Below are 21,657 nucleotides of genomic sequence, written 5' to 3'. Positions count from 1 at the left end.
TAGCGATAGGCTTCGTAGCACTAGCCTATCAAAAGTTTATGAGACTAGACATAATGATGTCTTTCTGGTTTTATATTAGCTCAAACGGAGGAGACAAGCCGCAGGCGTTGCGTGTTACGATCATGCTTCAGGCAATCGAAAGTAGCCATCCACGACTCGTTCTAGTCGGCTCCCATGCTAGCCAGATGCTCTTCCGGACATCCTGAAAAAGTCCTTCCTCATTCACATCGAGTAGGTCCTCCTCGAGCCACTCGAGAAGGCTCATCCTCGGACGCTTGGACAGTTCTCGCGTAGTGACCACGTCCTTACTACCTTCGCAGTCCAGTCTGCCAACAAGCCCTCAAGAGGTTTGCTCGCACACCCAATCTATGCTATCCAGGAGAGAACGTAACTGAGCTACAGGTCTATATAATCATCATCAAAGAACCCGGTGCCCTAATATTGGAGCTTCAGGGGTCGTAAAGGATACCCGTCCGAAGGAGAATAACTGCTAGACTTAATCTATTGTTAGCTACAAGTCATGGTGTAAAGTAACTTAAGCTTGCCACCCTGTGTCATCTGCGTTAGGATCTAGGCCGCGCCTGATTTGATTGTTTCGAGCTCCAAGCAGGATAAGACGGAAAAGTCAGTGCAGCTATCCCGCTTGAGGAACTTGTGGGAGAGGTAGAGACCTTCCCAGAGAGTATTAAGCACTGAGTGAACCCCTTTCTGCTCGTTGGAGAGGCAGGAATAGGATCTACCGGAGATGTCGACGGGTAGAACTCACGCCATGGCAGCCGTCTAGCACCAGCAAGACGCCGCTGCTCTATCGTATCCCCGGAGCATGGGCGTGTAGGCGGATATGGCGCAGCCCCGAGGCTGGCGATGCCATCATTTGCAGCATGACCTCCTCGTTGTAATCCCAGTTCCCCTAGTCACCATAGGAGACCTAGTGGGGCAAGGTAATGGCATAGAAACATGGGGAGGTAGCGAGGGCATACTCATCCGGGTCCACATCTTGAAGCTCTTGGACTGGCGGCTGCTGGAGGCTTCGAAGGCAGGAGGCACGGAGGTGAAGACGGCAGCATGGATGGTGCTGCGTTAAAGCCTGGACAAGGCACGCAGGCACCTGGTAAGGACTGGCTCACGTCACGTCAGTAAGGCCTGACCATCGTTGAATTAAGTCAGCCAGCGGGAGCCGCGCCTGTTCTGTTTCCCAGTCGTAGTCCAATATGGGATGAACGTTCTTAATCATCCTACAGAGCCCCCTGCTATCATTTTCATCGTCCCCATCCCAAGAATATCCCGGTGTCTCGTCCCTGTGGCCGGCGATTTCAACTGACGAACATGACACCCCTGTCGCGGAGAATGTGCTCGATCTGCTGTAGGGTTTGACAGAGTTCAGAAGCGACAGCTCGCAGCCGCAGTGTGGCATTTCCGGCTGGCCAGGGAGAATGCAAACAGGCTTTGGCGCTTGCCATCATGCTGCATTAGGTACTCGCAGATGGTTTCGAGGATCAGCAGGGGAAGGCCCTCGAGTTTGGGCATAATGTAAGGTATGTGGGCGAGGCCAGCAGGTGAGAAATGAATGAAAGCACTGGGGGTGTTAGAAAAAGGCATCGCCAACAACGACGCAGGGATCACAAACAAACCCCAAACATCAAAGCCTGTGCTATTGAGGTGGTTTGCTCCTGCAAACTAGTTCAGTTGGCTTTACCAGAGTCATATGTCAGGGAGTCCTTAAATAAATTAGTTTGTTACTCGTCCTGATCAAACGTATCGTTGAGATACCGAACAAAGGCTTCCCTCAAGCTATCAGCCGCCATGTTCCCCACGGCTTCCAATCCAATGCCACCGCGATTCAGCCCAACAAACGCCCTTCTCAGGCGTTGCAGCTGCGGTAGGCCTACCTTCTTCCCCGCCGGCAGCTCTATAACCAGATCCTCCTTTCCGTCCGCGTTGAGCGGTATCTTAACTTCGCCGCCTCCTTCGTCGCCCTGCTGGTCTAGTATGCGCTTCACGATGGCCTGAGTCTCGCGATCGAGGATGTAGAGGTAGTCTCCATCTGCATCACGGCCTCGCTGCGCCGTGGCCTGGTTGGGACGGACGATCTTGCGCCCCTCACCTGCGATGGCGTCCCAGAGGCTATCAAACACCCGCCAAGTCTGATCCTCGCCGTCGTCCCAGACCAGCGCGAACAGCGGGCTATCCCATCTGGTCATAGGGTTCGGCTCTTCATACCGGAATACCAGGTTCTCCCAGTTACCGGGCTCGTAGGGCTCAGGGTCATCAGGCGTCGTCTGCCTAGCCTCGTTTCTTCGCCGTAGTCGCTCCTCGTTGACCTCTCTCGCGCGGTCCTTCGCGCACCCAATCTGCAAGATACAACTCGGGGTCCTCACTGCCTTGGCTTCACAGTGCAGCTGGTAGCGCCACCCTTTGATGTAATTCAGGCTGTCAAGGATGACGATGTCCTTGTCGCTCAGCACGCGCTTCACGGCGCCGTAGATGGCAGCCCGAGCATCCTTTTCGGAGGCATTGGCGGATCGGGTGTGCGCCGGCAGTGCATCTGGAGACAGATCGTAGGCGGAACGAGAGAGGGATAGGGTATCGTCGGAAATGAAGTGCAGACGGTACTTGGAATCGATAACGCGCTTCTCGAGATACTCATAGAGCTGCTTGGCTCGGGTCGTCTTGCCAGAGGTGGGCAGACCGGTGACGATGATCAGCTGAAGCGACAGACATCATCAGCTTATGTTGGCCCAACGGCATATAGACAGGACAGGCGGAGACTAGATGCATGTGGTTCAACGTACCGGCATCGCTGGGAATCATCACGTCGCCGAAATTTGTGGTGGGATTAAAGTCGTGGAGGGGAGCAGGACTGGCTTCGGCGGGGTTTAGAAACGGACACCGACTGCGCTTGGTCCAACGACGTCAGTGCCAGCCTAATCCTCCACCTACGCTTACCTGTTCATACAACTGAAAGCCCTGCGTTGACAGAACTCATAAATCATGATATTTATGCTCTAGAAAGCTGATGAAGAGTGCTACATAGTATACCAAACATGAAATATCTACACAAATCCAATGGCATCATCCAATATCGACGCAAATCTAAAAGAGTCGAGCCCTGGTTACATGACAACACAGCAGTGCTTCTCCAGTTTGCGCAGCAGACGAGGCAGCACCTTCTCGACCACCTGCGCAAACTCGTCCTGGTCCTGGTCGTGCTGCTGTTGATGGCCGCCATGCTGCCCACCGTGATGCGCCCCAGGGTACCCAGGCTGGCTGCCATAGTGCGCGCCGCCCGAGGGGACATCTCCGGGCCCCAGCGGCTCCCCTCCCTGGAGGTTGATGTAGATGCGGCCGGCATTGTCCTCGGTGCGGTACCGCAAGCCTAGCTCGCGACACAGCGCCTCGACCTTGGGCTTGAGTCGCTGGACGTGGCCGGACGAGTGGTTGCCCTTGCCGACAATGGCGTGCAGGTGTGTCTGGCCGCGGGCTTGGTCGGCGCGGATGCGCTGCTCGAGGATGCGCTCGGCCTCCTCGACAAACTGGCCGTGTAGGTCGATGGCGTCGCCGTCGACCTTGCCGGGCGCGTTGTTCTCGCGGAAGATGTACTCGGAGGCCTGCCGGTTGTAGTCATCCATCCTGGCGTCGTGGGCCTTGCCCTCGTTCGAAAGCTCCTTGGCGGCTGCGCCGTCTCCGTCCTCGTAGGCGCGCTTCGACTGTGTTTTTCACGGACCGAGTCAGTATTTCTGTTCTAGACCGTGGAGGTAGATGTGGTTGGGAGGGTGAAGTCGTACACGTTCGAAGCACGAGTTGCGCTTTTCGGCTTCGGCGCGGGCGAGGTCGCGTAGGCGGTCGTATTCGCGCTCAACATCATCGTCATCGCCCGAGTGAAGGGCTATAGGATCGGGTCAGCTGGTCCATGCTTGTGTGAGTGAAGGTTCGTGGGGTGCCCAATTTCGGGGCCCTACCTCGACCACCCAGCCTGGACATAGGAATCGCCATTGTGGAAAAAGAAAGGTAATGCTAAGTGAAGGAAATGAACAATTGAAATTCTGTGGCCAATTGTTACCCGCAGGTCCGTGGCAGAGATCAAGCTGACATTGTAGGGGGGAAAGTACAAGAGTAGAAGGTGACGCGGCTCACGAGCCCAAGGGGCCAACAAGGTGGCCATGCGCTGAAGTCGGCGTGTCGCTGTCGCGGATCCCGCATTTTAATTTCTTCAACCCCGAACACCCACTTCAACCTACACTTACACCAGAGTTCGACGAATGACTTAGTAATGAACCATGATCGAACGAAATACATCAGCGAGTGTATGTAGTCTCTCCATTTCACGGTTCCATTGATCCAGTGTGCCATGGGCTCCTCCCTTGGTGCTTGCTAACGATAGCCTCCACACAAGTGGATGGAGAGTCGAAATACGTGAATGGATGGTTTCATTCATGAAGCATGTCTTGAACTAGAATACGGAGATTTCAATAGTATTTAGGCCTTGATGAAGGTAAAGAAGAGTTCCATCTTGAGCATCAACCAGCTACCTACGCACTTGTATGGGACTGCTGGGGGATTTCAGGGTCCACTTCCAACGACGAAGCGGGCCTCTTCCAGGATCACATGCTGTAGAGTAAGTGACAAGAAGATTGGTGGACAATCAATTAGCATATATAAATTACTAGTCGACTACCTACTAAGGAAGTAAGACCTACGGATATTTCTGTTATTCGTAGCTAGTAGTATCTTGCCCAACTATCTCGGTCATTTAAACTCCTAATGAGATCGGATCGTCCCGTCTTCCTTGGAAATCATATCAACACAAAGGCATGGGAATGACGTTCGGACTTTGGCAGGCTTTTGGCTTCAGCCAGCTTTATGATTGTATCAAAAGGTTCGATTCTAGGAAATAAGCCCCTCAACCGCCTTTGAATATTTCCAATAAAGAGTGGGGAACCAATGAAGAGTTTACATTTCTATATTATATCATCTTCCTGTTTTAGTGACGCGAGCCTGTTGTCTGTGAGCCTTGAAGACTCTAGGGCTTTGTAAGATGAGTAGCTGGAGAGAGAAGGAGGACTGCGGTATACGAAGTCCAGGTGCTAATATGCGGGTACCTGAGGTACCTAGGTAGCTTCTTTCCGTTTGGTGATCCAGGCGCAGGTGCAGGCGGAAGGTACAGGGGTAGCTGAGATCCAAATCTGAGATCATGCAGGAACAACCTTGAACCAACCATCTCAACTGAGTCAGCCCTAACCTCACACTCAAACACCACATTCAACAGGGCGTTGGTCAGAGGAAAGATGGTTGCGAAAATTTCGAGCTCTAATGACAGGCTACGCTATCCGGCGATGCCTTGTCACCTCTTGATCGTCGACCTTTCAAACTCTGTTTGCACCATGATTCCGTGAAGCGGAATGTCGTCGCCACTATCCTCTTCCCGATCTCCGCTCTTCACCGTGTATTCGTAACCCCTCCCGTCGGGCCTGAGCTTCGACTCGATCGGCGTCGACGAGCCCGTCCGGGAAGAAGGCCCGTCCGAATCGTGGTCGGGCAGGCGATAGAAGTTGTCGCTGGTCCTCTTGGCGGTCGCGTCTGGCAGGTTGACTGTCCTGCTCATGTGCGTCGACACATTTGTCGACTGGTCCTTGGTCTGACCCTTGGACGAGCTTCGCGTGGTCAAGGGGTTCTTGACGCCGAAGAGGCGGGCGATGGCGTTGAGGACGGGGAGCAGCGTCGGTAGGCAGGCCGATGTGATGCCCGCTGACATCTCAATGGCCGTCCAGCCCACTGTAGGGGCAAGCGTATACGATGGGTCGCTAGCGCTGTAGGTAAAGAGGACGCTGGTGCGGTAGGCTGAGGCAAAGACGACGCTAATCAACGGGCGAACAGTCAGCTAATTTACTTCTCACATAGCATAACTACGTGACGAGAATTGACGTACAAGAATCCCAGGCTGAAAGCACCCGTCAGACCAATCTTCTCCCGAGTACCAAGGTGCAGCTTCCATATCTGCGGGATCGGCATCAAGAGAATGACAAGATCTGTAAGGATGGTCGACGCGGCGTTGGCGATCCAGGTGCCAACCTGGTTAATGCACCGGCCTGGCAGTTCTGGATACCAAAGCTTCTGGACGGGCACGCAGATGAAGATGAAGAGGAAGGTGATGGTGACGACCCACACCATAACAAAGGCACCGACAGCCCACGCCATCTTCTTGAAGTAAGGTACGCGGAAGATGCGGTAGTACATGAGCAGCAGGCTCAACTTGGTCCAGCCAAGGTTGAAGGCGTATAGGATCTCGGCAACAACCAACCACTTGGCCATCATGACAATGTCGGCTGAGTCCACCAGATCGGCGTGGATACCCATTCCAGCGGCGTGCATGGCAAAGATGAAGCCGACGACGATAAAATTCCACCCCTGGATTCATCGGCCATCAGTCAGTTTCGCTGCAAACTTTCCGGTCTCTTTCGGTCTCTTCGTGTGGACGGGGAAAACGTACCATGGAGAACATTATCATCCAGTCATCCCACCATAGCTTCTGTCCGTTGATGTGCCGACTCAGGACCCGGAGGACCACCGAAACGAAGGCGAGCACCGTTACGGAGGCAACTACCGAGACTGTCCATGGCTGTATGTTCTGTGGATCATAGCCGGGGAGTCCGGGCAGCTTCGACTCGGAGGTCGAAGACGAGGACATGTTGGCAGAAGCTTCCCAGCAGCTTAGTTCGAGCGGTCCAACCTCTTCGGGGGAGCTGGGCGTGCGTTGGCGGGCTCTCTATTTAAGCGTCGGCCATCATCCATCTACCTAGTCTTGCGGGAGTGCGTGGACGGGAGAGGCTTTCTTATCCGACATCCCGGTACGTAACTCTTTACGTACCTTTAGACGATGCGTGACATCTACCGTTTATTCGACTCCACCGAGTCCACTCAGTATTATTCTCTCCCCAAGCAAAACTCTTTAGACCATTCCACCAACCCTTTCCCGGTTCTCTGAAACACAAGCAAACTGATTTCAGCCAAAATCATAGTTTAATTGAGTGGCGGTGATCCTTGATAAATAGCTCAGCGGTGTTGCGCTACCCTGGGAAACCTGACCATCAACGTGGTGAATACAAGGCGTGGCCGTTGATCAGGTTCCATGTGGTCCCATATGGTGCCACATGGGCCCATTGGTCCAGCAAACTAAGGTTTATTAGGCCCGGCTCAAGTCTAAGGTTGCCACTTGCCAAGGCACACGACAGCAGCCCAAGAAAGAGTTCAGGGACTGGAATGAAGGGGGCGAAATGGAACTTACTTACATAAGAAGTCACTGCCGTGATTCTCTGCCAGAGACGGGATGGGGGCTTGATCAAGCCGCTAAGACGCTGAGGGTGTGCCCCTGAACGAGCGCATCTCCATGCCGACAGCAGCTTAACGGACTAGCGCTGCGCTTGTTATTCGGACTCGCATCCCCGAAATGGCACAAGCAAATGGTTTGAAGTCCGGTCGTCTTAGGCCCGCTGCTATCAAAACATGTCAGGCTGCCATCGACTCATCGCCCACAGAAGCTGTCACCCCTCTCCACGTGGGCCCACCCCACGGCTCCATGTCCTCGGGGTCTGGGTCCAGCCGTCGATGCTCGGCATTGACAACTGACAACTGACAGGGTCAAGTCGTCAGAGCAAACAATCAGAGGCCGAGCGTCCGTTGCGCGGGCCTCGAGGCCATTGATATGACTGGGTACCAAGCATAGTAACACTGGGTCCGAAACTCCGGGACAGTTGGAGGCTTGGAGCAAAGGAGGGGTGTTCCTACATCATGCCGAATGTCCCAAAACAACTCAGGTACAGATTGCTGCCGACCCCTTAAAGAACGATTCCTACCTATTTATTTTAGGCTTCGTTGTAAAATTTGCCCACTTGACGCACCACTGAGTCGTGATACATACTAAGAAACGCAATGGCCGCAAAGACGACGATTGAGGTCCCCCATCTCGGAGGCATCCGAGCTGGCTATCGGCTCTCGGGTGAAAGTGTCGATAGTTCCAAGCCCACCATCGTCCTCATTAACTCAATGTGCACGACCTCGTCCCTCTATAATGATCAGTTCAGCAGCAAGGCACTCACCGATGCCGTTAACCTTCTCGCTATCGAGCCCCTAGGCCATGGATCCACCAGCTGCCCCTCGGAGCACTTCACTTACTGGGACTCGGCCATCATGGCCCTCCAGGTGATAGATGCACTGGGTATCAAGAAGGCATTTGCCCTGGGGACCAGTCAGGGAGGCTGGATGGTCGCGCGGATGGCTCTCCTGGCGCCCGAGAAGGTGGGCTCTCCCCTTTTCCCAAATCTGAGATGTGGCGCCAACTTGAATTCAGCGGGCTAACGTTGGACCCAGATCCTCGGCCTCCTCCTGCTTGGCACATCCATGGACTACGAGTCGGCGTCCTCGCGCGAGAAGGGGTGTTGGGATCCCAAGACCCAGCTGGCACCCTTCTACGAGAAGTGGTCCGTTCCCACGCCCGACTTTGTCGTCGATGAGGTCTGGCGCGGCATGGTCGCCAACCTGGGCTTCTCGGGCACCGTCAGTCAGGAGACGCTATCCTTCTGGGACCAGACGGTCAAGGACGTCTACAGCGGTGACGAGGGCCGAAGGAAGCTACGCATGTCGCTGGCCAACCTCATGTCGCGCGACGGCCTGCTCTGCCGCCTCAGGGACATCAAGTGCCCCGTCTACTGGCTCCAGGCAAGTCCCCAACCCCCCATCTCACTCTCTCCTCATGACCCCTTGAGAGAGCTACAGCTGACAATATGCAGGGCAAGGAGGACCCCGTGTTTGGCACGACTGTGCCCACGGAGCACATCAAGCTGTTCACTGGCTCGCCAGATGTGACGCTGACCTTTGTCGATGGCGGTGGCCATTACCTTAATGCCACTAGCCCGAAGGAGACTGAGGAAGCTATTTTGAACATGGTCAAGAAGTATGCCTAGAGCCTTAGACAGCCATAGCCAGCGTTGAATATAAGATATTTATGCATCCTTGAGGGAACAATCCGCTGCGTAACGTGAGGGAGGTACAGTCGCCGGTCTCGCTTCCACACATGACCTGCAGGAACCGGATACCATCTTCCCACATGGGCATAGAACTCAGCTCATCCATCGTCCTCTTCGCATCCGTTTAGCAAATTTTAGACACTTTGGTGTCGGCCCGGCAATCTCCGTCTCCCTCGCACCACTCGCATAATCGAGATAGCAGAGACCCCTCCAAGTCAGCATGCCGCCGGACTCCTCCATGTTTTTTTTTCCCTTTGGGCATCTGCCCCTCGAGATCTGCACACAGATATGGCGTGATGCCCGACCCAAAATAGACAGACCAGCCTTAGTTCTCTACAAAGGATGGTGCTGGTCCCTCAGGTACCCATGGCGGGCTTGGACCCTGGAGTAGGATGGCCGGTCAGCCTATTATAATTCCTGGAGTGCTGATGTTGACCCTTTTTCGGGATCACGACCGCGGGAACTTTTTCTCACAGCATGGCAGATACATCATCAATGAAGCCCTACTCAAGGAGTTGGAGGGGCTAATATGAGAGGTACAGACGAGGAAACACAGGGAATCGTCTAGAGACTTGTAATCCACCTATCCTTACCTCCAGGAGATGAATTCAGTGTTTCTGCTTTCAATTAGAGACCAGAATTACCCCCGATATCTTGACGGTGGGTATCTTACTCGGATCGAGGAAAGGGGCACCGAGTTCACCCTTATTTGAGCAAACATGTCTGCTGTATAGTCAATCTCGACCTCGCATATACTCTCCGGGAGCGTAATTTTACCCCTAGGTATGAATCGATCCTGGCCACGCACGACATATTGGCGTCGCTCTTTAAATGTTCTAGCCGGGAAGACTCAGCTATGACAGCGGGGCCCTTAGACTGAATGCTGGAGTGAGGTGGTAAGGCAAGCAACCCATTCAACTACTCGAGCCTTTCATACCGGTATCAACCTGGAACCCCCTTGAGCAATCACCCAAGGCCATGGAGTTGGCATCAATGTCTCACATCAGCAGAGAGCCCTGGCCGAGTTGAGTGGTGAGTTTGGACTATCAAGGAGAAGCTCGCCACAAGAATAGTTAACGTCGGCTTAAATTGAGTTTGTCCTCTGGGTCGGGGTACACAGAACGCCACCCTCGGTGCTCGACCAACTACCACTTCACCCTATGGTTAAGGCCTAGGTCGGTGAAGGCCACGCTTCTTCCTTAGACCCTGTAGCAATCGTAGGATATACCTGTATCTCAAGGTACTCGGTTGCTCGTTAGACAAGCAGTCTGCGACCCCGGTCAGCTTGGCTGTGCGCCTATGATGCTCCTACAACTGGTGCTTCCGGTAATTGGGAAGGCTGGAGCACCCTGGCCAATTGGCTCGATACCTCATCCGATTTACTCTTCATCTGCTGAGATGTAAGGAAAAGGGGGTTCCAGGGATCCGGACGTGGCAGGACGACACCGGTTTTGTTCAAAATGTGGCGTGCCAACCAAGAAAATGATAAGAATCCGGGTGTATTACTTGCCACATGGACGGTACTAGCTTCCTCCAGAGCTAGGAGAACTCATACATACTACCTATCCAAACCTACCTGCTGGACTGACATATGGTGTCAAACACCCCGCGAGTTCCTTTTCGCAGTCTCAGATTCGAAACTGACAGAGTAGTGGCGCTGAAACAGGCTAGATCCGCGTCGCATACCTACCTAATTGATGTGACCAAGAAAGGGTGAAACCACGAAATGAATACATAAATGCACGAATACCCTCCAAACTCTTCTCGGGTTTGTTTGAGATCTTGGCGGGCATATTGATAAGATATACTACTAGCAAAGATCGGGTTAAAAGGGCTGTATTTCGTACATATTCGTATCGTCGTCGGCAATAACATCGGATCGTCGCCTCATTTAGCTGGTGTGTTTCACCTTTATTATGCGCCTGGTCATGGTGACATGGCTCAAGCTCAGAGACATGACATAACATCGGCCAAACTGCATTACTGCGAACCTCAGGTAGCCTGGCATAGATGGGCCTGTTGGGAGAAATTCCGTCGCCATTTGGAAGTGCTCCGGTCGAACCACTATATGGTAGAGTATCGGAATGGCAATCCTTCGCATTGTACTCCGCACTCGTAAGTCGAAGCTTGAGTTCCAATCGTCGTTGCGAATCCCTGTCGATCCTGTCAATCATTTAGCGTGAATACCCCGGTCAGGAGAAGAATCTTGCGGGGGCGCCTCCCACTGTCTCGATTTGCTGCAGGTAATACAGATAGTATGGAGAAGGCAAATATCGACTCTTAAGTCCATAACACGTACCATGTAGTAGGACAACAAAGTCCACCTAGAACTCTCAGTCAGCACTAACAACAATACTACTAGTATCCGAGCACAAATGGCCAACGGCGCGGGGACCCCAGGTATTTAGCGTTGTATAACTGAACTCTCGCCATGATGGCACAAGAAATTTTTGGTCTCAATATCCGTGCTCTCGCTCTAATCGAAGTTTGCTGTCTGTGCTTCCCACAGCAGCACGTTCCCGTTGGTAACATGCGGGTTGCCGCGGAGCGAATAAGCAGATTCGACTATTCAAAGGCGCGTGCTCGTAGCCATACGCGCCAACATTGCAGAGCCTGATTCAACCCCTTGCAGCTCCAAGCCAAGTTTCCGTCGCATCCTGCCATGGAACCAACCTTGTTCGCCTGATGGAAGAGCAGCGGGAAGTCGGCTATTGAAGAAGCGTAATCGCAGCGTGGCACGAAATACGTGGCTCCCCAGACGAGAAGCCCAATCAATTTGTTGACGTATCACCAGAGAGAAAAAGCATTCTACCGACGACGTTGCCGCAGGCACTCGTACCTTCGAGTACGAGTAGGCATGTCAGACGTCGTCGTATGTAAGACATACCGAATGCTACCCCCATCTGCAAGCACGACGCCGGCGTCCCCGTCATGCCCAATTCTTCGTCAACGCAATTCTCGACTCTCGTTAATGGGTGATCATCTCTTGGTTTACAACTGCCGACCTGACAGAACCGGAGTAGGTATCGCCGTCATTAGTATGCCCTTGTCAAAGTCGAAACGCCTAGGAGTGCGGGTTGAATGAAGGCTCTGACCCCACCGAGTGACCTGCAGGTTCACATTGTTTGCCCTTGTTGGCTGTGTCGCACACGGTCAATGGTCAGCGTCCACTGGAACTGGTATGGTGGTTGGCTCAGTGGCCCCTTGGGGGTTCTGGTGGGCGGCTTGAGCCTTGTCCATTGTCAACTCATTCAATCAGATCCCAGCAGGGAAGACTAAAATACGTGGTGGCGGGCGCTGGGCGCTGGTGGTGTCTGTGACCTGTCCGATCAGGGGCAGCAGCGCACTGATGATGCTGAGTCTGGCCCTCTGTTGCCGACGCCTGGCACCGTGTGGGTGGAGATTTGTCGCATTTTTAGTACTTCTGACGCTGCTTTTTGCTGCATGCACCCAATGTCAGCTGAGGATGATTCCGCCGACGTTGACACCCGATGCAAAACGGCTCAGGCGGGGCGGCGAGACACTAGATCGTATACCGTGCTACGAATCGTTCATGTCAAAGGACACCATGGTGAAAAGGATGCCTGGTGGTGCAGGATTGCAATCATGGTCGTGGGCTGGATGACGGATCGGGCTGCAAGAAACATGAATCTGGAAGTTGACGAAAGATGCCGGGTGGCAAGTGCCAGATCATCCCAGAGTGCGTCACGGGAAATGCACTGTACTGGGCGATCCCGAAACTGTACCCAATGACAGCTAAATTTGGAAGGGAGCACCGTGCAGCAGGCCTCAGACATGGGAGTCTTGGCAGCAGGTCCCGGACAAGGGCGCTCCCGACCCCCGCCGCCCCAGCCTATCGGCGTCGCCCTCCACACCTCCAGCTGCAGCCGAGCCACTGAAGCACATTGGCACACCACTGAAACTGCCACTGACGCCGCTGGGGCGACGCTGAAGCCCGCCAACAATGGGCCTGGAGTTTGCCCGCCAACTGCCCGCGAAGGTGCGCCGTGGACCATGGACCGTGGTCCGTGGGCAGAGGTGGGCCCCGGTGCACTGTCCATCGCGCCTGTCCTGGCCCGATGCCTGCCCGCTCCAGCCAATCCAATCTCCAGTCCCAAGCTGTCGCGCCATCCATTCATTTCCCCTGCGACCACAGGGCCACCACACCTTTACCTGGGCGCTCTCTCCTCCCTTCCCGCCTCGTCCTGACCCTCGTTCCTCGTCTTCCTCCGTCCACGACCAACCATCCATCCCCCTTCGCTGCCAAACATCAATTCATTGGCAGTCCCTTGCTAACCATCGTCACTTTGTCGCCAGCAGCTCAGGTAAGTCCCCTCAACTCCTATTTTCTTACTATTCCGACATTTTCCACTCTCGACGCGCTCGTTCTGCTTCGACTGGCGTTCCAGGGGTTCGCAATTCCCGAACGGCCAACGCATCGAAACATTCGCAGGCCTGTGCCAACCACCCTCCCGAGAGACCTCTCTGTCGCTCGAAAAGAGCTTCTTTTGAGAACCTCATGATCCATAGCTCCCTTTTCCCCCTGCCCAGTCATGCACTCAATTATTTGACACGCTGCGTCCCGGTTTTTCCACATTGACCTCGACTGACCACTGGTTCCCACAGACGCCGTCTGCGACTTCTGACGATCAGGGGACCCGTTTCCTCAATCCCGGCCGTATTTTATAACAGAACACCTCGGGCACTTTCTGGCGAGAGCCAAACTACCGTCAAGATGGGTTGCGGCATGAGTACCGAGGAGAAGGAGGGCAAGGCCCGCAACGAGGAGATCGAGAACCAGCTGAAGCGGGACAAGATGATGCAGCGCAACGAGATCAAGATGTTGCTTCTCGGTATGTCGAAGCTCTTGCGCCTCCCGCGATGGTGGCCCAAAAATTGCAGCAAGGGCCCGTTGCCGTAGTCGCAGAGTCGCTAACCTGCAACTAGGTGCTGGTGAATCTGGAAAGTCGACCATCCTTAAGCAGATGAAGCTCATCCACGAGGGAGGCTACTCCCGCGACGAGCGCGAGTCTTTCAAGGAGATCATTTTCAGCAACACTGTCCAGTCGATGCGGGTGATCCTCGAGGCCATGGAGTCGCTCGAGCTCCCCCTCGAGGACCAGCGCATGGAGTACCACGTCCAGACCATCTTCATGCAGCCGGCTCAGATTGAGGGTGATGTCCTGCCTCCGGAGGTTGGCAGCGCTATCGAGGCCTTGTGGAAGGACCGCGGTGTACAGGACTGCTTCAAGCGATCTCGCGAATACCAGCTGAACGACTCGGCAAGATAGTAGGTTATCCGCTCATGTTTTCCCTGTATTCCCTCTAACCAAAGCGCAGCTACTTCGACAACATCGCCCGCATTGCCTCCCCCGACTACATGCCCAACGACCAAGACGTCCTCCGGTCCCGTGTCAAGACGACCGGTATTACTGAGACCACCTTCATCATTGGAGATCTCACTTATCGCATGTTCGATGTCGGTGGTCAGCGATCTGAGCGGAAGAAGTGGATTCACTGCTTCGAGAACGTCACCACCATTCTTTTCCTCGTCGCTATTTCAGAATACGACCAGCTCCTGTTCGAAGATGAGACCGTCAACCGCATGCAGGAGGCTCTGACTCTGTTTGACTCGATCTGTAACTCGAGGTGGTTCATCAAGACGTCAATCATCCTCTTCCTCAACAAGATCGATCGCTTCAAGGAGAAGCTGCCCATCAGCCCCATGAAGAACTACTTCCCCGACTACGAGGGTGGCGATGACTACGCTGCGGCTTGCGACTACATCCTGAACCGCTTCGTCAGCCTGAACCAGCACGAGACGAAGCAGATCTATACCCACTTCACCTGCGCCACCGACACAACGCAGATCCGCTTCGTCATGGCCGCCGTCAACGGTATGTTCTTATAGTTCCTGTTCACTGATGCACCAGACACTAACTAGCCCCGCCAGACATCATCATCCAGGAGAACCTCCGCCTGTGCGGTCTCATCTAAACGACTTGTCTTCGATAGCAACACGAATACCCCCTGAGACTTTTTTTTTATAATAATCACGAACCACAAGATGGGCCACCGAGGTTACGGCTCATGACCTTTTTTTCCTTGTACTCCTTACATCCACGAAAGACGAGCCCCCTCGGAAGCTCCCACGATACCCATTCCCTTCTGGCATCCGGCTTGGGCTCAACGGCTGTTGGCAGAACCGATGGATTGGTCGTCCGGATACATCTTTGCCAGGGATTTTGTATCGATTGAAGAGGAGTTGCGTTGTATCACAACTGAACGAGCTTGGAATTAGGGGAAATGAAATGCGAGTTGTGCGGCCAAGAAGTGGCTAGGCTGTGGTGAAGGGATGCTTGAGATGAGCAGCCACCGAAGAAGAGAAAAATTGCATCTGGCAATCAGAATTGTTGCCGAGCGCGAGGTTATCCATTTTGTTTAATTACGAAGCACTTTCCTACACTCGCTGTGCGTTTCCGGCGTTGTGCTTTGTTCATTTACTCCTATTTTGTCTACCCACGTCCCTTTTCCCGATCCTTTTTTTAACCCCTTTGTTATTTCTCATATCTACCTGTGGCTCATCTAAAGTCAAGTGTTTTCTGGGAAACAGAGAACGATGGTTGTTGTTGATAGTAACCTGGAGGTTACGTAGACCAGAATTGAAGAAAAGAAAATAACCTTAGGCCAACGTCCACAACCGTTGTGAAACGTGCCGAGCAAATTACACCCATCCTTGAAGACTTGTCATCTTCGAAAGCAAATCATGATACCTGGTAAAGCTGGTCAGCGTGCATACTGGCATGCCCCAAGATTCCAAAGACTTACATTCAAGCTCATCTTGAGCCATGCAAAGCTTTTCGCCGCATTCGCAAAAGTACTAGACGCGTCGGCGTAGCTGAACGTCCCCATTCAAAGTGTTGGGCGCATTTATCCTCTGTCATGATCTTCGTGTACTGATCCAAGGTCGTGCTGGCTGCACTTGGTTTGAGGTTCCAGAAAAGCCGATGAGAATGGTGGTATTGGTTGTACAAGAATCCGCAAGATGGTAAGACTCCAGGCGAAATGCAAGCCACAACTCCAGTGATGCGAGTCTCAAGAGATAAGATATGCTAAAAGGCTCTCTCGCGCAGATTTTCGCCGGTTGTTGATTCAACCCATAATGGCCTCGGGGGCCTCGGCGGTAGACGGAGAAGTCTCGAAAGAAGGGGACTCATCTGAATCATTCTGGGACTGAGGTGGGGCTGTGGTGTCGACCTCCTCGAATGTTCTGTCCTGACTGTCCAAAAAGTCATCATATTCAGCAATCCTGATGCCGAGTTCCTTAGCAGCGGCCTGGATTCGAAACAGATAGCGAGACTGCTTATCAAGGGCAGTGATGTTGCAGATGGTATCGTTGACCATCTGGTTCGTCTGATGGGTAGAATGCCACAAACCGAGACCAGCGAGCACGGCCGGCACTTGCGGCGACATATCCGGCTGCTGTTGTGGCACCTGGGCCACTTGTAGCAATGCATTTGCCGGTTGGGTGCCCGTGGTCGGAAGTTGAGCAGCAGCTGCAAGCTGCAGGATCGAGGCCGCTGGCTGTAGGGGCCCGTGGGGTGTATATGCCTGCTGCATGTTGCTTTCTGGGCCATCGTTAGCCTTCTTCGCCGTCGTCGTCGTCTTGGCTTTCGCCATATTTTTCAGGTATCGGAAAACACTACGAGCTTTCTCGTACTGACCATGAAAGGTACATCTGGAACCACTTGCGTTGAACCAGCAGTTGGCGCAGCTACCACAGAGCTGCCCCTCCTTGACAACGCATGTCTTCCATGGACCATGTCCCTTGTGGCAATTTTTGCAAGGATTGGTGGCTTCTTCGCCAGTGATTTGGGATAGGAGCGCTTCGACATTACTCCGTCGGGTCAGGTTCAGTTCCTGGTGAAGCTTGCGCTGAACCGGCTCGCGCTTGGCGAGCTCGTCGCCGAGTCTCTGACACATAGTGCTGTCAAGCGCGATCTCCTTGCTGAACCACTTGGAGGCAAGCTCCTGGGCTGTTCGCAACTGCACGCCTTGCTGGGGAAGCTGCTGAGAAGACGAGTCGAGTATGACGGGAGTTGAAGGAGGGGCGGTTGGCACCTGTGCTACCTCAAAGGAGGAGCTTGCCTGAGACAAAGCGAGGGACTGCTGCGACTGAGAAGCGTCCATCGACAGGGACTGCTGGACGACAGAAGAAGCATCGCTGCTGTAGCCAAAGCTACTGTTCACTGAGCCTGGCACAGATGAGCGAGTGCTCTGCTGATCCTTCATTGAGGCATGCGAACCGATGGAGCGGTTGTACGCCATGGACTTGGACAAGGCAGAGGCCTGTTGGAGTCCTCGCTGGATGGCCTGGCTAAGGCCTTTGGAAGGGTTCTTCGGCATTTCGGTTTGGCCCAGATTAGAAACCGCGTTCGTCGGCTCCGGGGTGGCAGTCTTCGAGACACTGGAACGACGAGAGTCGCGTCGATTCTTAGCAGCGGGCTTGTTCACCTTGTTTCCTCGCGTGCGAGGAGGTGCCATAGTGGGCAACGAAAGGGTGGGCAAAGGCTGTGGTTATGCTGAGAAGTCGTGTGCGCTTGCGAAGGTGTGAAGGCCTGGAGGTGTGAAGATTTGAAGGTTTGGAGGTGTGAATAGCACGTTGTTTTTCTCTAAAGAGTTCCCTGGGGAAGTTGTCTTCAGTCCGGCCTCATCGAGGTGGGCAGAGGCAGCACGTCGAGAGCGTGTAAGTCGACCACGTACAGTACGAAATACTGTCCCACACGTGTTTCGCCAGCTGTGAGCAGTGCGAACGTCGTGCTTTTGCGGGTGTGCATGGTCCACTTCAAGTGACAGCAATACAACGCGCACTGTGTGCACTCACTCGATGCCATCTGAGATGCATCTGAGTTTTCCATCCCAAGTCAAGGTAAACAATGCGTCTGAGTTCTCACTTCGCCCTGAAAATAGAGCCTTTTCATTGGAAAGCTGAAAAGTCACAAGACGGATCAGAACTCTCATCGTGAATTGCATCCGATGTGCCCCGATGTGGTTCTGAACGCCAACATGTTACTCGCTGAGGTAAACATCAGTGTCACTCGATCCTCGAGAACGTTTCTACTGTCTTTCAGGACGAACATCAAACACCAAAATAGAAGTCATTACTGGAATTCAGATATGTTATCTATGTGCTTGTTCCTGGCGTTGTTCCGGCTTGCTCCCAGATCCCATCAGCCCGTCCCTCCGTCATCGCCTTCCACTGCTGCGCAAACTCTCTCAGACCACTGCCCCCTACAGCACTCGCATCCACCACCTCCTTTGGCAGCTTGTGCGCTGAGTACTGGGGTGAGCTGAAATTGTAGGCCGCAGGGTCATTCTTCTCGATGACTCGGACTTCCGGTCCACGCTTCCGCCGGGTCTCACCGCCCGGGCCATCCTCATCTGTCGTCTCCTCTGCGTCACTTTCATCACTGCTAGCATCCACTTCCTCCTCATTGGTCGCTGATCCATAGAGAGGTCTGGCGACCTCCATATCCAGCAGCTCTGGCCATGAGAACAGCAGACTGTCCGTCCGGGGGGCCCAGGGGTTAATGTCAATCAACCGGACCTTGCCTAGACCGTCTGCCTCAGAAGAACTCTCCGGCACGTAAACATCAAAGGTAAAGCTCGAGTCCGGGAAGCTAAATCTCAGGGTCCTATCAAAGAATGCCTTAATCTTCTCTTGAAGATTCGGCTTCAACCCTTCGAGGAACTCGTAGTGGTTAAGATCACGCTGCGTGATCCCGATCAGAGACCTGTGCTTGACAAAACACCTAAATTCGAGAGCCACGTGCGGCGAGAAGAAAGGACGGAGGACAAGGACGGGCGCAAAGGGACGAGATGGTGCAGGGGGGGTGCAGCCGTCAAAGGCGTGGGAGAGGTCGTGAGATACGAAGGAAGAGGACTTGAGAAGGAGGTAGATGTCGTTTGGACTCGTGCATTTGAGCGTGTTCTGGTGCGGCGATATCCATTTGGCGTCCTTGGGCGATGACCAGTTGAGCTTTGGCACAACGGCGCCGCCCAGCTCAGCAATCTTCTCCTCGATCAGACGATGCGTCTCGGGGAACCTCTCATTCGGAGGTCGCCTGTCCTCTTCATCCTCCTCATCCTCCTCGTCCGAAGAATGCACCTCCTCCACTCTCGGCCTCGTTGCCGCCGAAGAGTGCCATTCTTCTTCAGGTTCATCCAAAACATCATCGTCGTCAGCCAGGATGATGCCGTCCTCTTGCAGGTACGACACAAAGGCCGGGGGAAGTGGGATAATCCGAGACTTCAAGCAGGAGCTTCTGTATTTGGGGAACCAGGCATCGTAGGAGCAGTTTTGAATATGGTCCTTGGTGACAGGCGGGAAGACGACTTCCTGGTCACCATCGCCTGCATCAACGGTCGGAAGGTGGGGCATTGTCGCGAACTGTCTGCGGACGGTGATCGAATGTAAAGGCGGCAAGGTATGGGAGCAGGACCTAGACGAGGCGAATTTCCAGGTATCTATCCGTGTTTATATGAGATTCCACAGTCGATGACTGATTCGTGGATGTCTTTGTCAGAAGCCACCTCCCGTCAGCTAATACCAAGGTATGTCATTGATTTCTTTCGTCGACCTTCGATCGCCCCGCCAAGCGTCTAATTCTGCCACCCACTACATTGCTGGTGGGCCTCACCGCCTACTGCATTAGATCAGATTCAGTTCGCCCCGACCTCCCTTGCTCCACATGAACATCCCAAGTATCACATCACCACATCATTATAGCTACAATCCCTCCTTCTACCGGCACTTTTATTTCACCAGCAAACACGCTGGTCAATCTTTGGTTCGCCCCAGCACCCTGGTCGTCACCAAGACTCGCGTAGTACATTGCCGCCATGTCAGACAACGTCGGTCTGTCCACGCCCCGTGGCAGTGGCACCTCCGGCTACGTTCAGCGCAACCTTGCTCATATGAAGCCGCGCGACTACGCTGCCCCCTACAGCAAGGACCTCGACAGCCTGCGACACAGGCAGCGCCAACCGGACAAGGGCATCCTCGAGCACGACCGCAAGCGCGAGGTCGAGGTGAAGGTCTTTGACCTGAGGGACAAGCTAGAGGAGGAAGAGTACGTTACGCCCCAGCACCGCTCTACCCACTCCTGTCGCTTGGCTAACCACGTTCTAGAGTTGACGAGGACGAGATCGATAGACAATGCGACGAGCTGCGAAAGAAGCTGCTGGCCGAGATGAACGCAGGCAAGCGGTCATCGGGCCCGAAGAAGCAGTTCAAAGAGCACCAGGTCCACGAGATGGCCGACGCCAAGATCAAGGAGAGCGAGAGGCTGAGGAAAGCGCTCAAGATTAGCTCCGACTACGAGGAGGGCAGCCACTGGAAGAGGCAGGAAGAGAGGCTGCGCAGCACCCTTGAAAAGGAGGAGGAGGGCAAGGATTAGCCGTCGAGGGAGCGTTCTGATGGAGCGAAAGAGCCGATGGCTTGTTTTCAAGCCAAGTTTTGCCTTCGAACGTGAGCGTGGCCGCTCATGATTCGACCCTAGTGTTCAACAGGGTTAAGGCCATCCAAGATCACAGTGGGCAGGGGGGCGGTTAGACAAGGCCGAGACATCCAAGTGCGCCCTCCGACTACTACCATGCGGCGCCGCGCCGTATCTGGCAGGCTTCACATCCTTGGGGATCTAGATCAGGGTATCTTTACCTCTAATGATGTACGGAGTCCCCGTTCGTTGCCGCCGGTTTAGTGTCGCGAAAAGGGGATATCATGGCACCGATTGGTCTGCCGGGCCTATGGGAGGACAGCGGGATTTGCGCACATTGTGCTCTTTTTCGGAGAAGCTCATGAGGAGGGGAATTTTGAAATTCCCTTGTACAGGAATCTAGTACGAACTACCTTGGTGAGTATCAGTTTAAACACTACAGCTTCCCAATTGCAAAGTTGGGCGTAGGTTCGGTATTAGAAATCGAAGATATACGCACCTACCCTGCGTCTCTTGCTCGTGATTTCGAGCCTAGTCCTACTGCAGATCCCCTCCAAGGCCATGTATATCTTGTGATGGTACTTAAAGTTCGTTCAGGAAGTTTAAAGTTAACTATAAAGTGTGTCTTATGTTATAAATGCTGTAGATCGAAGATCATGGGACACAGAACGATAATTACAATACACGGTGAAATGAACTGACAACCCTAATACGCTGCCTCTTAATAGAACAATAAAAAGCAATAATAATGTATTATTGACTGTTGATAAATTTATTGGTTTTCCTTAACCAAAACACCTCAGTTCCCCGTCTTCTGTTAAGCTCAGGATTAATTCTGGGCGTAATTATTGATAATAGTTATCATAGTCGATTAATACCGGTGGTGAGAGGAGGATCTTTTGCGGTTGCGTTTGACAGCTCGTCAAAAAGTTAAAAATTCCAAAAAAAAGAACCGCTTAGCGGCTGGCGGACTCTCCCGCCGGGAATTGAACCCGGGTCTCGAGCGTGACAAGCTCGCATACTGACCACTATACTACGGAAGATGTTTGGCTGTTAACAGCCAGTGTAGTGAGAGGTGCTCGTTGTGGAAGCTGGAGCCGATACATTGACATAGGTACCTTGGTGGGGAGCTGCAACCA

The 21,657-nt window shown here is 53.5% G+C and overlaps 8 protein-coding genes and 1 non-coding gene across 9 annotated transcripts; 3 read left to right on the top strand and 6 right to left on the bottom strand.

The window, feature by feature from the left end:
- Positions 1–1,736: 1,736 nt before the first annotated feature.
- Positions 1,737–2,798, bottom strand: KTI12 (chromatin associated protein KTI12; the record flags this gene model as incomplete). The annotated part of the gene is made up of 2 exons (XM_083197572.1): positions 1,737–2,705; positions 2,793–2,798. 2 exons carry the CDS (start codon positions 2,796–2,798, stop codon positions 1,737–1,739), a joined length of 975 nt encoding a protein of 324 aa, XP_083047040.1.
- A 315-nt stretch (positions 2,799–3,113) lies between these two features.
- On the bottom strand, positions 3,114–3,993 carry ACO1O0_008207 (Smr domain-containing protein; the record flags this gene model as incomplete). The annotated part of the gene is made up of 3 exons (XM_083197571.1): positions 3,114–3,707; positions 3,786–3,886; positions 3,960–3,993. 3 exons carry the CDS (start codon positions 3,991–3,993, stop codon positions 3,114–3,116), a joined length of 729 nt encoding a protein of 242 aa, XP_083047039.1.
- Positions 3,994–5,341: 1,348 nt separating this feature from the next.
- ACO1O0_008206 (uncharacterized protein) lies at positions 5,342–6,685 on the bottom strand (the record flags this gene model as incomplete). Its single annotated transcript, XM_083197570.1, has 3 exons — positions 5,342–5,855; positions 5,927–6,405; positions 6,488–6,685. 3 exons carry the CDS (start codon positions 6,683–6,685, stop codon positions 5,342–5,344), a joined length of 1,191 nt encoding a protein of 396 aa, XP_083047038.1.
- Positions 6,686–7,926: 1,241 nt separating this feature from the next.
- Positions 7,927–8,957, top strand: ACO1O0_008205 (Alpha/Beta hydrolase protein; the record flags this gene model as incomplete). The annotated part of the gene is made up of 3 exons (XM_083197569.1): positions 7,927–8,292; positions 8,365–8,716; positions 8,770–8,957. 3 exons carry the CDS (start codon positions 7,927–7,929, stop codon positions 8,955–8,957), a joined length of 906 nt encoding a protein of 301 aa, XP_083047037.1.
- A 4,798-nt stretch (positions 8,958–13,755) lies between these two features.
- GPA1 (guanine nucleotide-binding protein subunit alpha) lies at positions 13,756–15,017 on the top strand (the record flags this gene model as incomplete). The annotated part of the gene is made up of 4 exons (XM_083197568.1): positions 13,756–13,873; positions 13,968–14,310; positions 14,361–14,917; positions 14,974–15,017. The coding sequence occupies 4 exons, from the start codon at positions 13,756–13,758 to the stop codon at positions 15,015–15,017; spliced, it is 1,062 nt and encodes a 353-aa protein (XP_083047036.1).
- Positions 15,018–16,172: 1,155 nt separating this feature from the next.
- On the bottom strand, positions 16,173–17,564 carry ACO1O0_008203 (DUF3716 domain-containing protein; the record flags this gene model as incomplete). The annotated part of the gene is made up of 1 exon (XM_083197567.1): positions 16,173–17,564. The coding sequence occupies one exon, from the start codon at positions 17,562–17,564 to the stop codon at positions 16,173–16,175; it is 1,392 nt and encodes a 463-aa protein (XP_083047035.1).
- A 640-nt stretch (positions 17,565–18,204) lies between these two features.
- Positions 18,205–19,461, bottom strand: ACO1O0_008202 (cell proliferation protein CDC123; the record flags this gene model as incomplete). Its single annotated transcript, XM_083197566.1, has 1 exon — positions 18,205–19,461. One exon carries the CDS (start codon positions 19,459–19,461, stop codon positions 18,205–18,207), a length of 1,257 nt encoding a protein of 418 aa, XP_083047034.1.
- Positions 19,462–19,922: 461 nt separating this feature from the next.
- CWC21 (U2-type spliceosomal complex subunit CWC21) lies at positions 19,923–20,479 on the top strand (the record flags this gene model as incomplete). The annotated part of the gene is made up of 2 exons (XM_083197565.1): positions 19,923–20,152; positions 20,212–20,479. 2 exons carry the CDS (start codon positions 19,923–19,925, stop codon positions 20,477–20,479), a joined length of 498 nt encoding a protein of 165 aa, XP_083047033.1.
- Positions 20,480–21,489: 1,010 nt separating this feature from the next.
- On the bottom strand, positions 21,490–21,561 carry ACO1O0_008200. The gene has a single exon. It is a non-coding gene; the product is annotated as a tRNA-Asp (tRNA).
- Positions 21,562–21,657: the final 96 nt, after the last annotated feature.

Source organism: Amphichorda felina (genome assembly GCF_050947745.1).
Source record: "Amphichorda felina strain 45539 chromosome Unknown scaffold_8, whole genome shotgun sequence".
Taxonomy (NCBI): domain Eukaryota; kingdom Fungi; phylum Ascomycota; class Sordariomycetes; order Hypocreales; family Bionectriaceae; genus Amphichorda; species Amphichorda felina.
The sequence above is the reverse complement of the archived record's forward strand: the minus strand, read 5'-3'. Positions and strand labels throughout refer to the sequence as shown.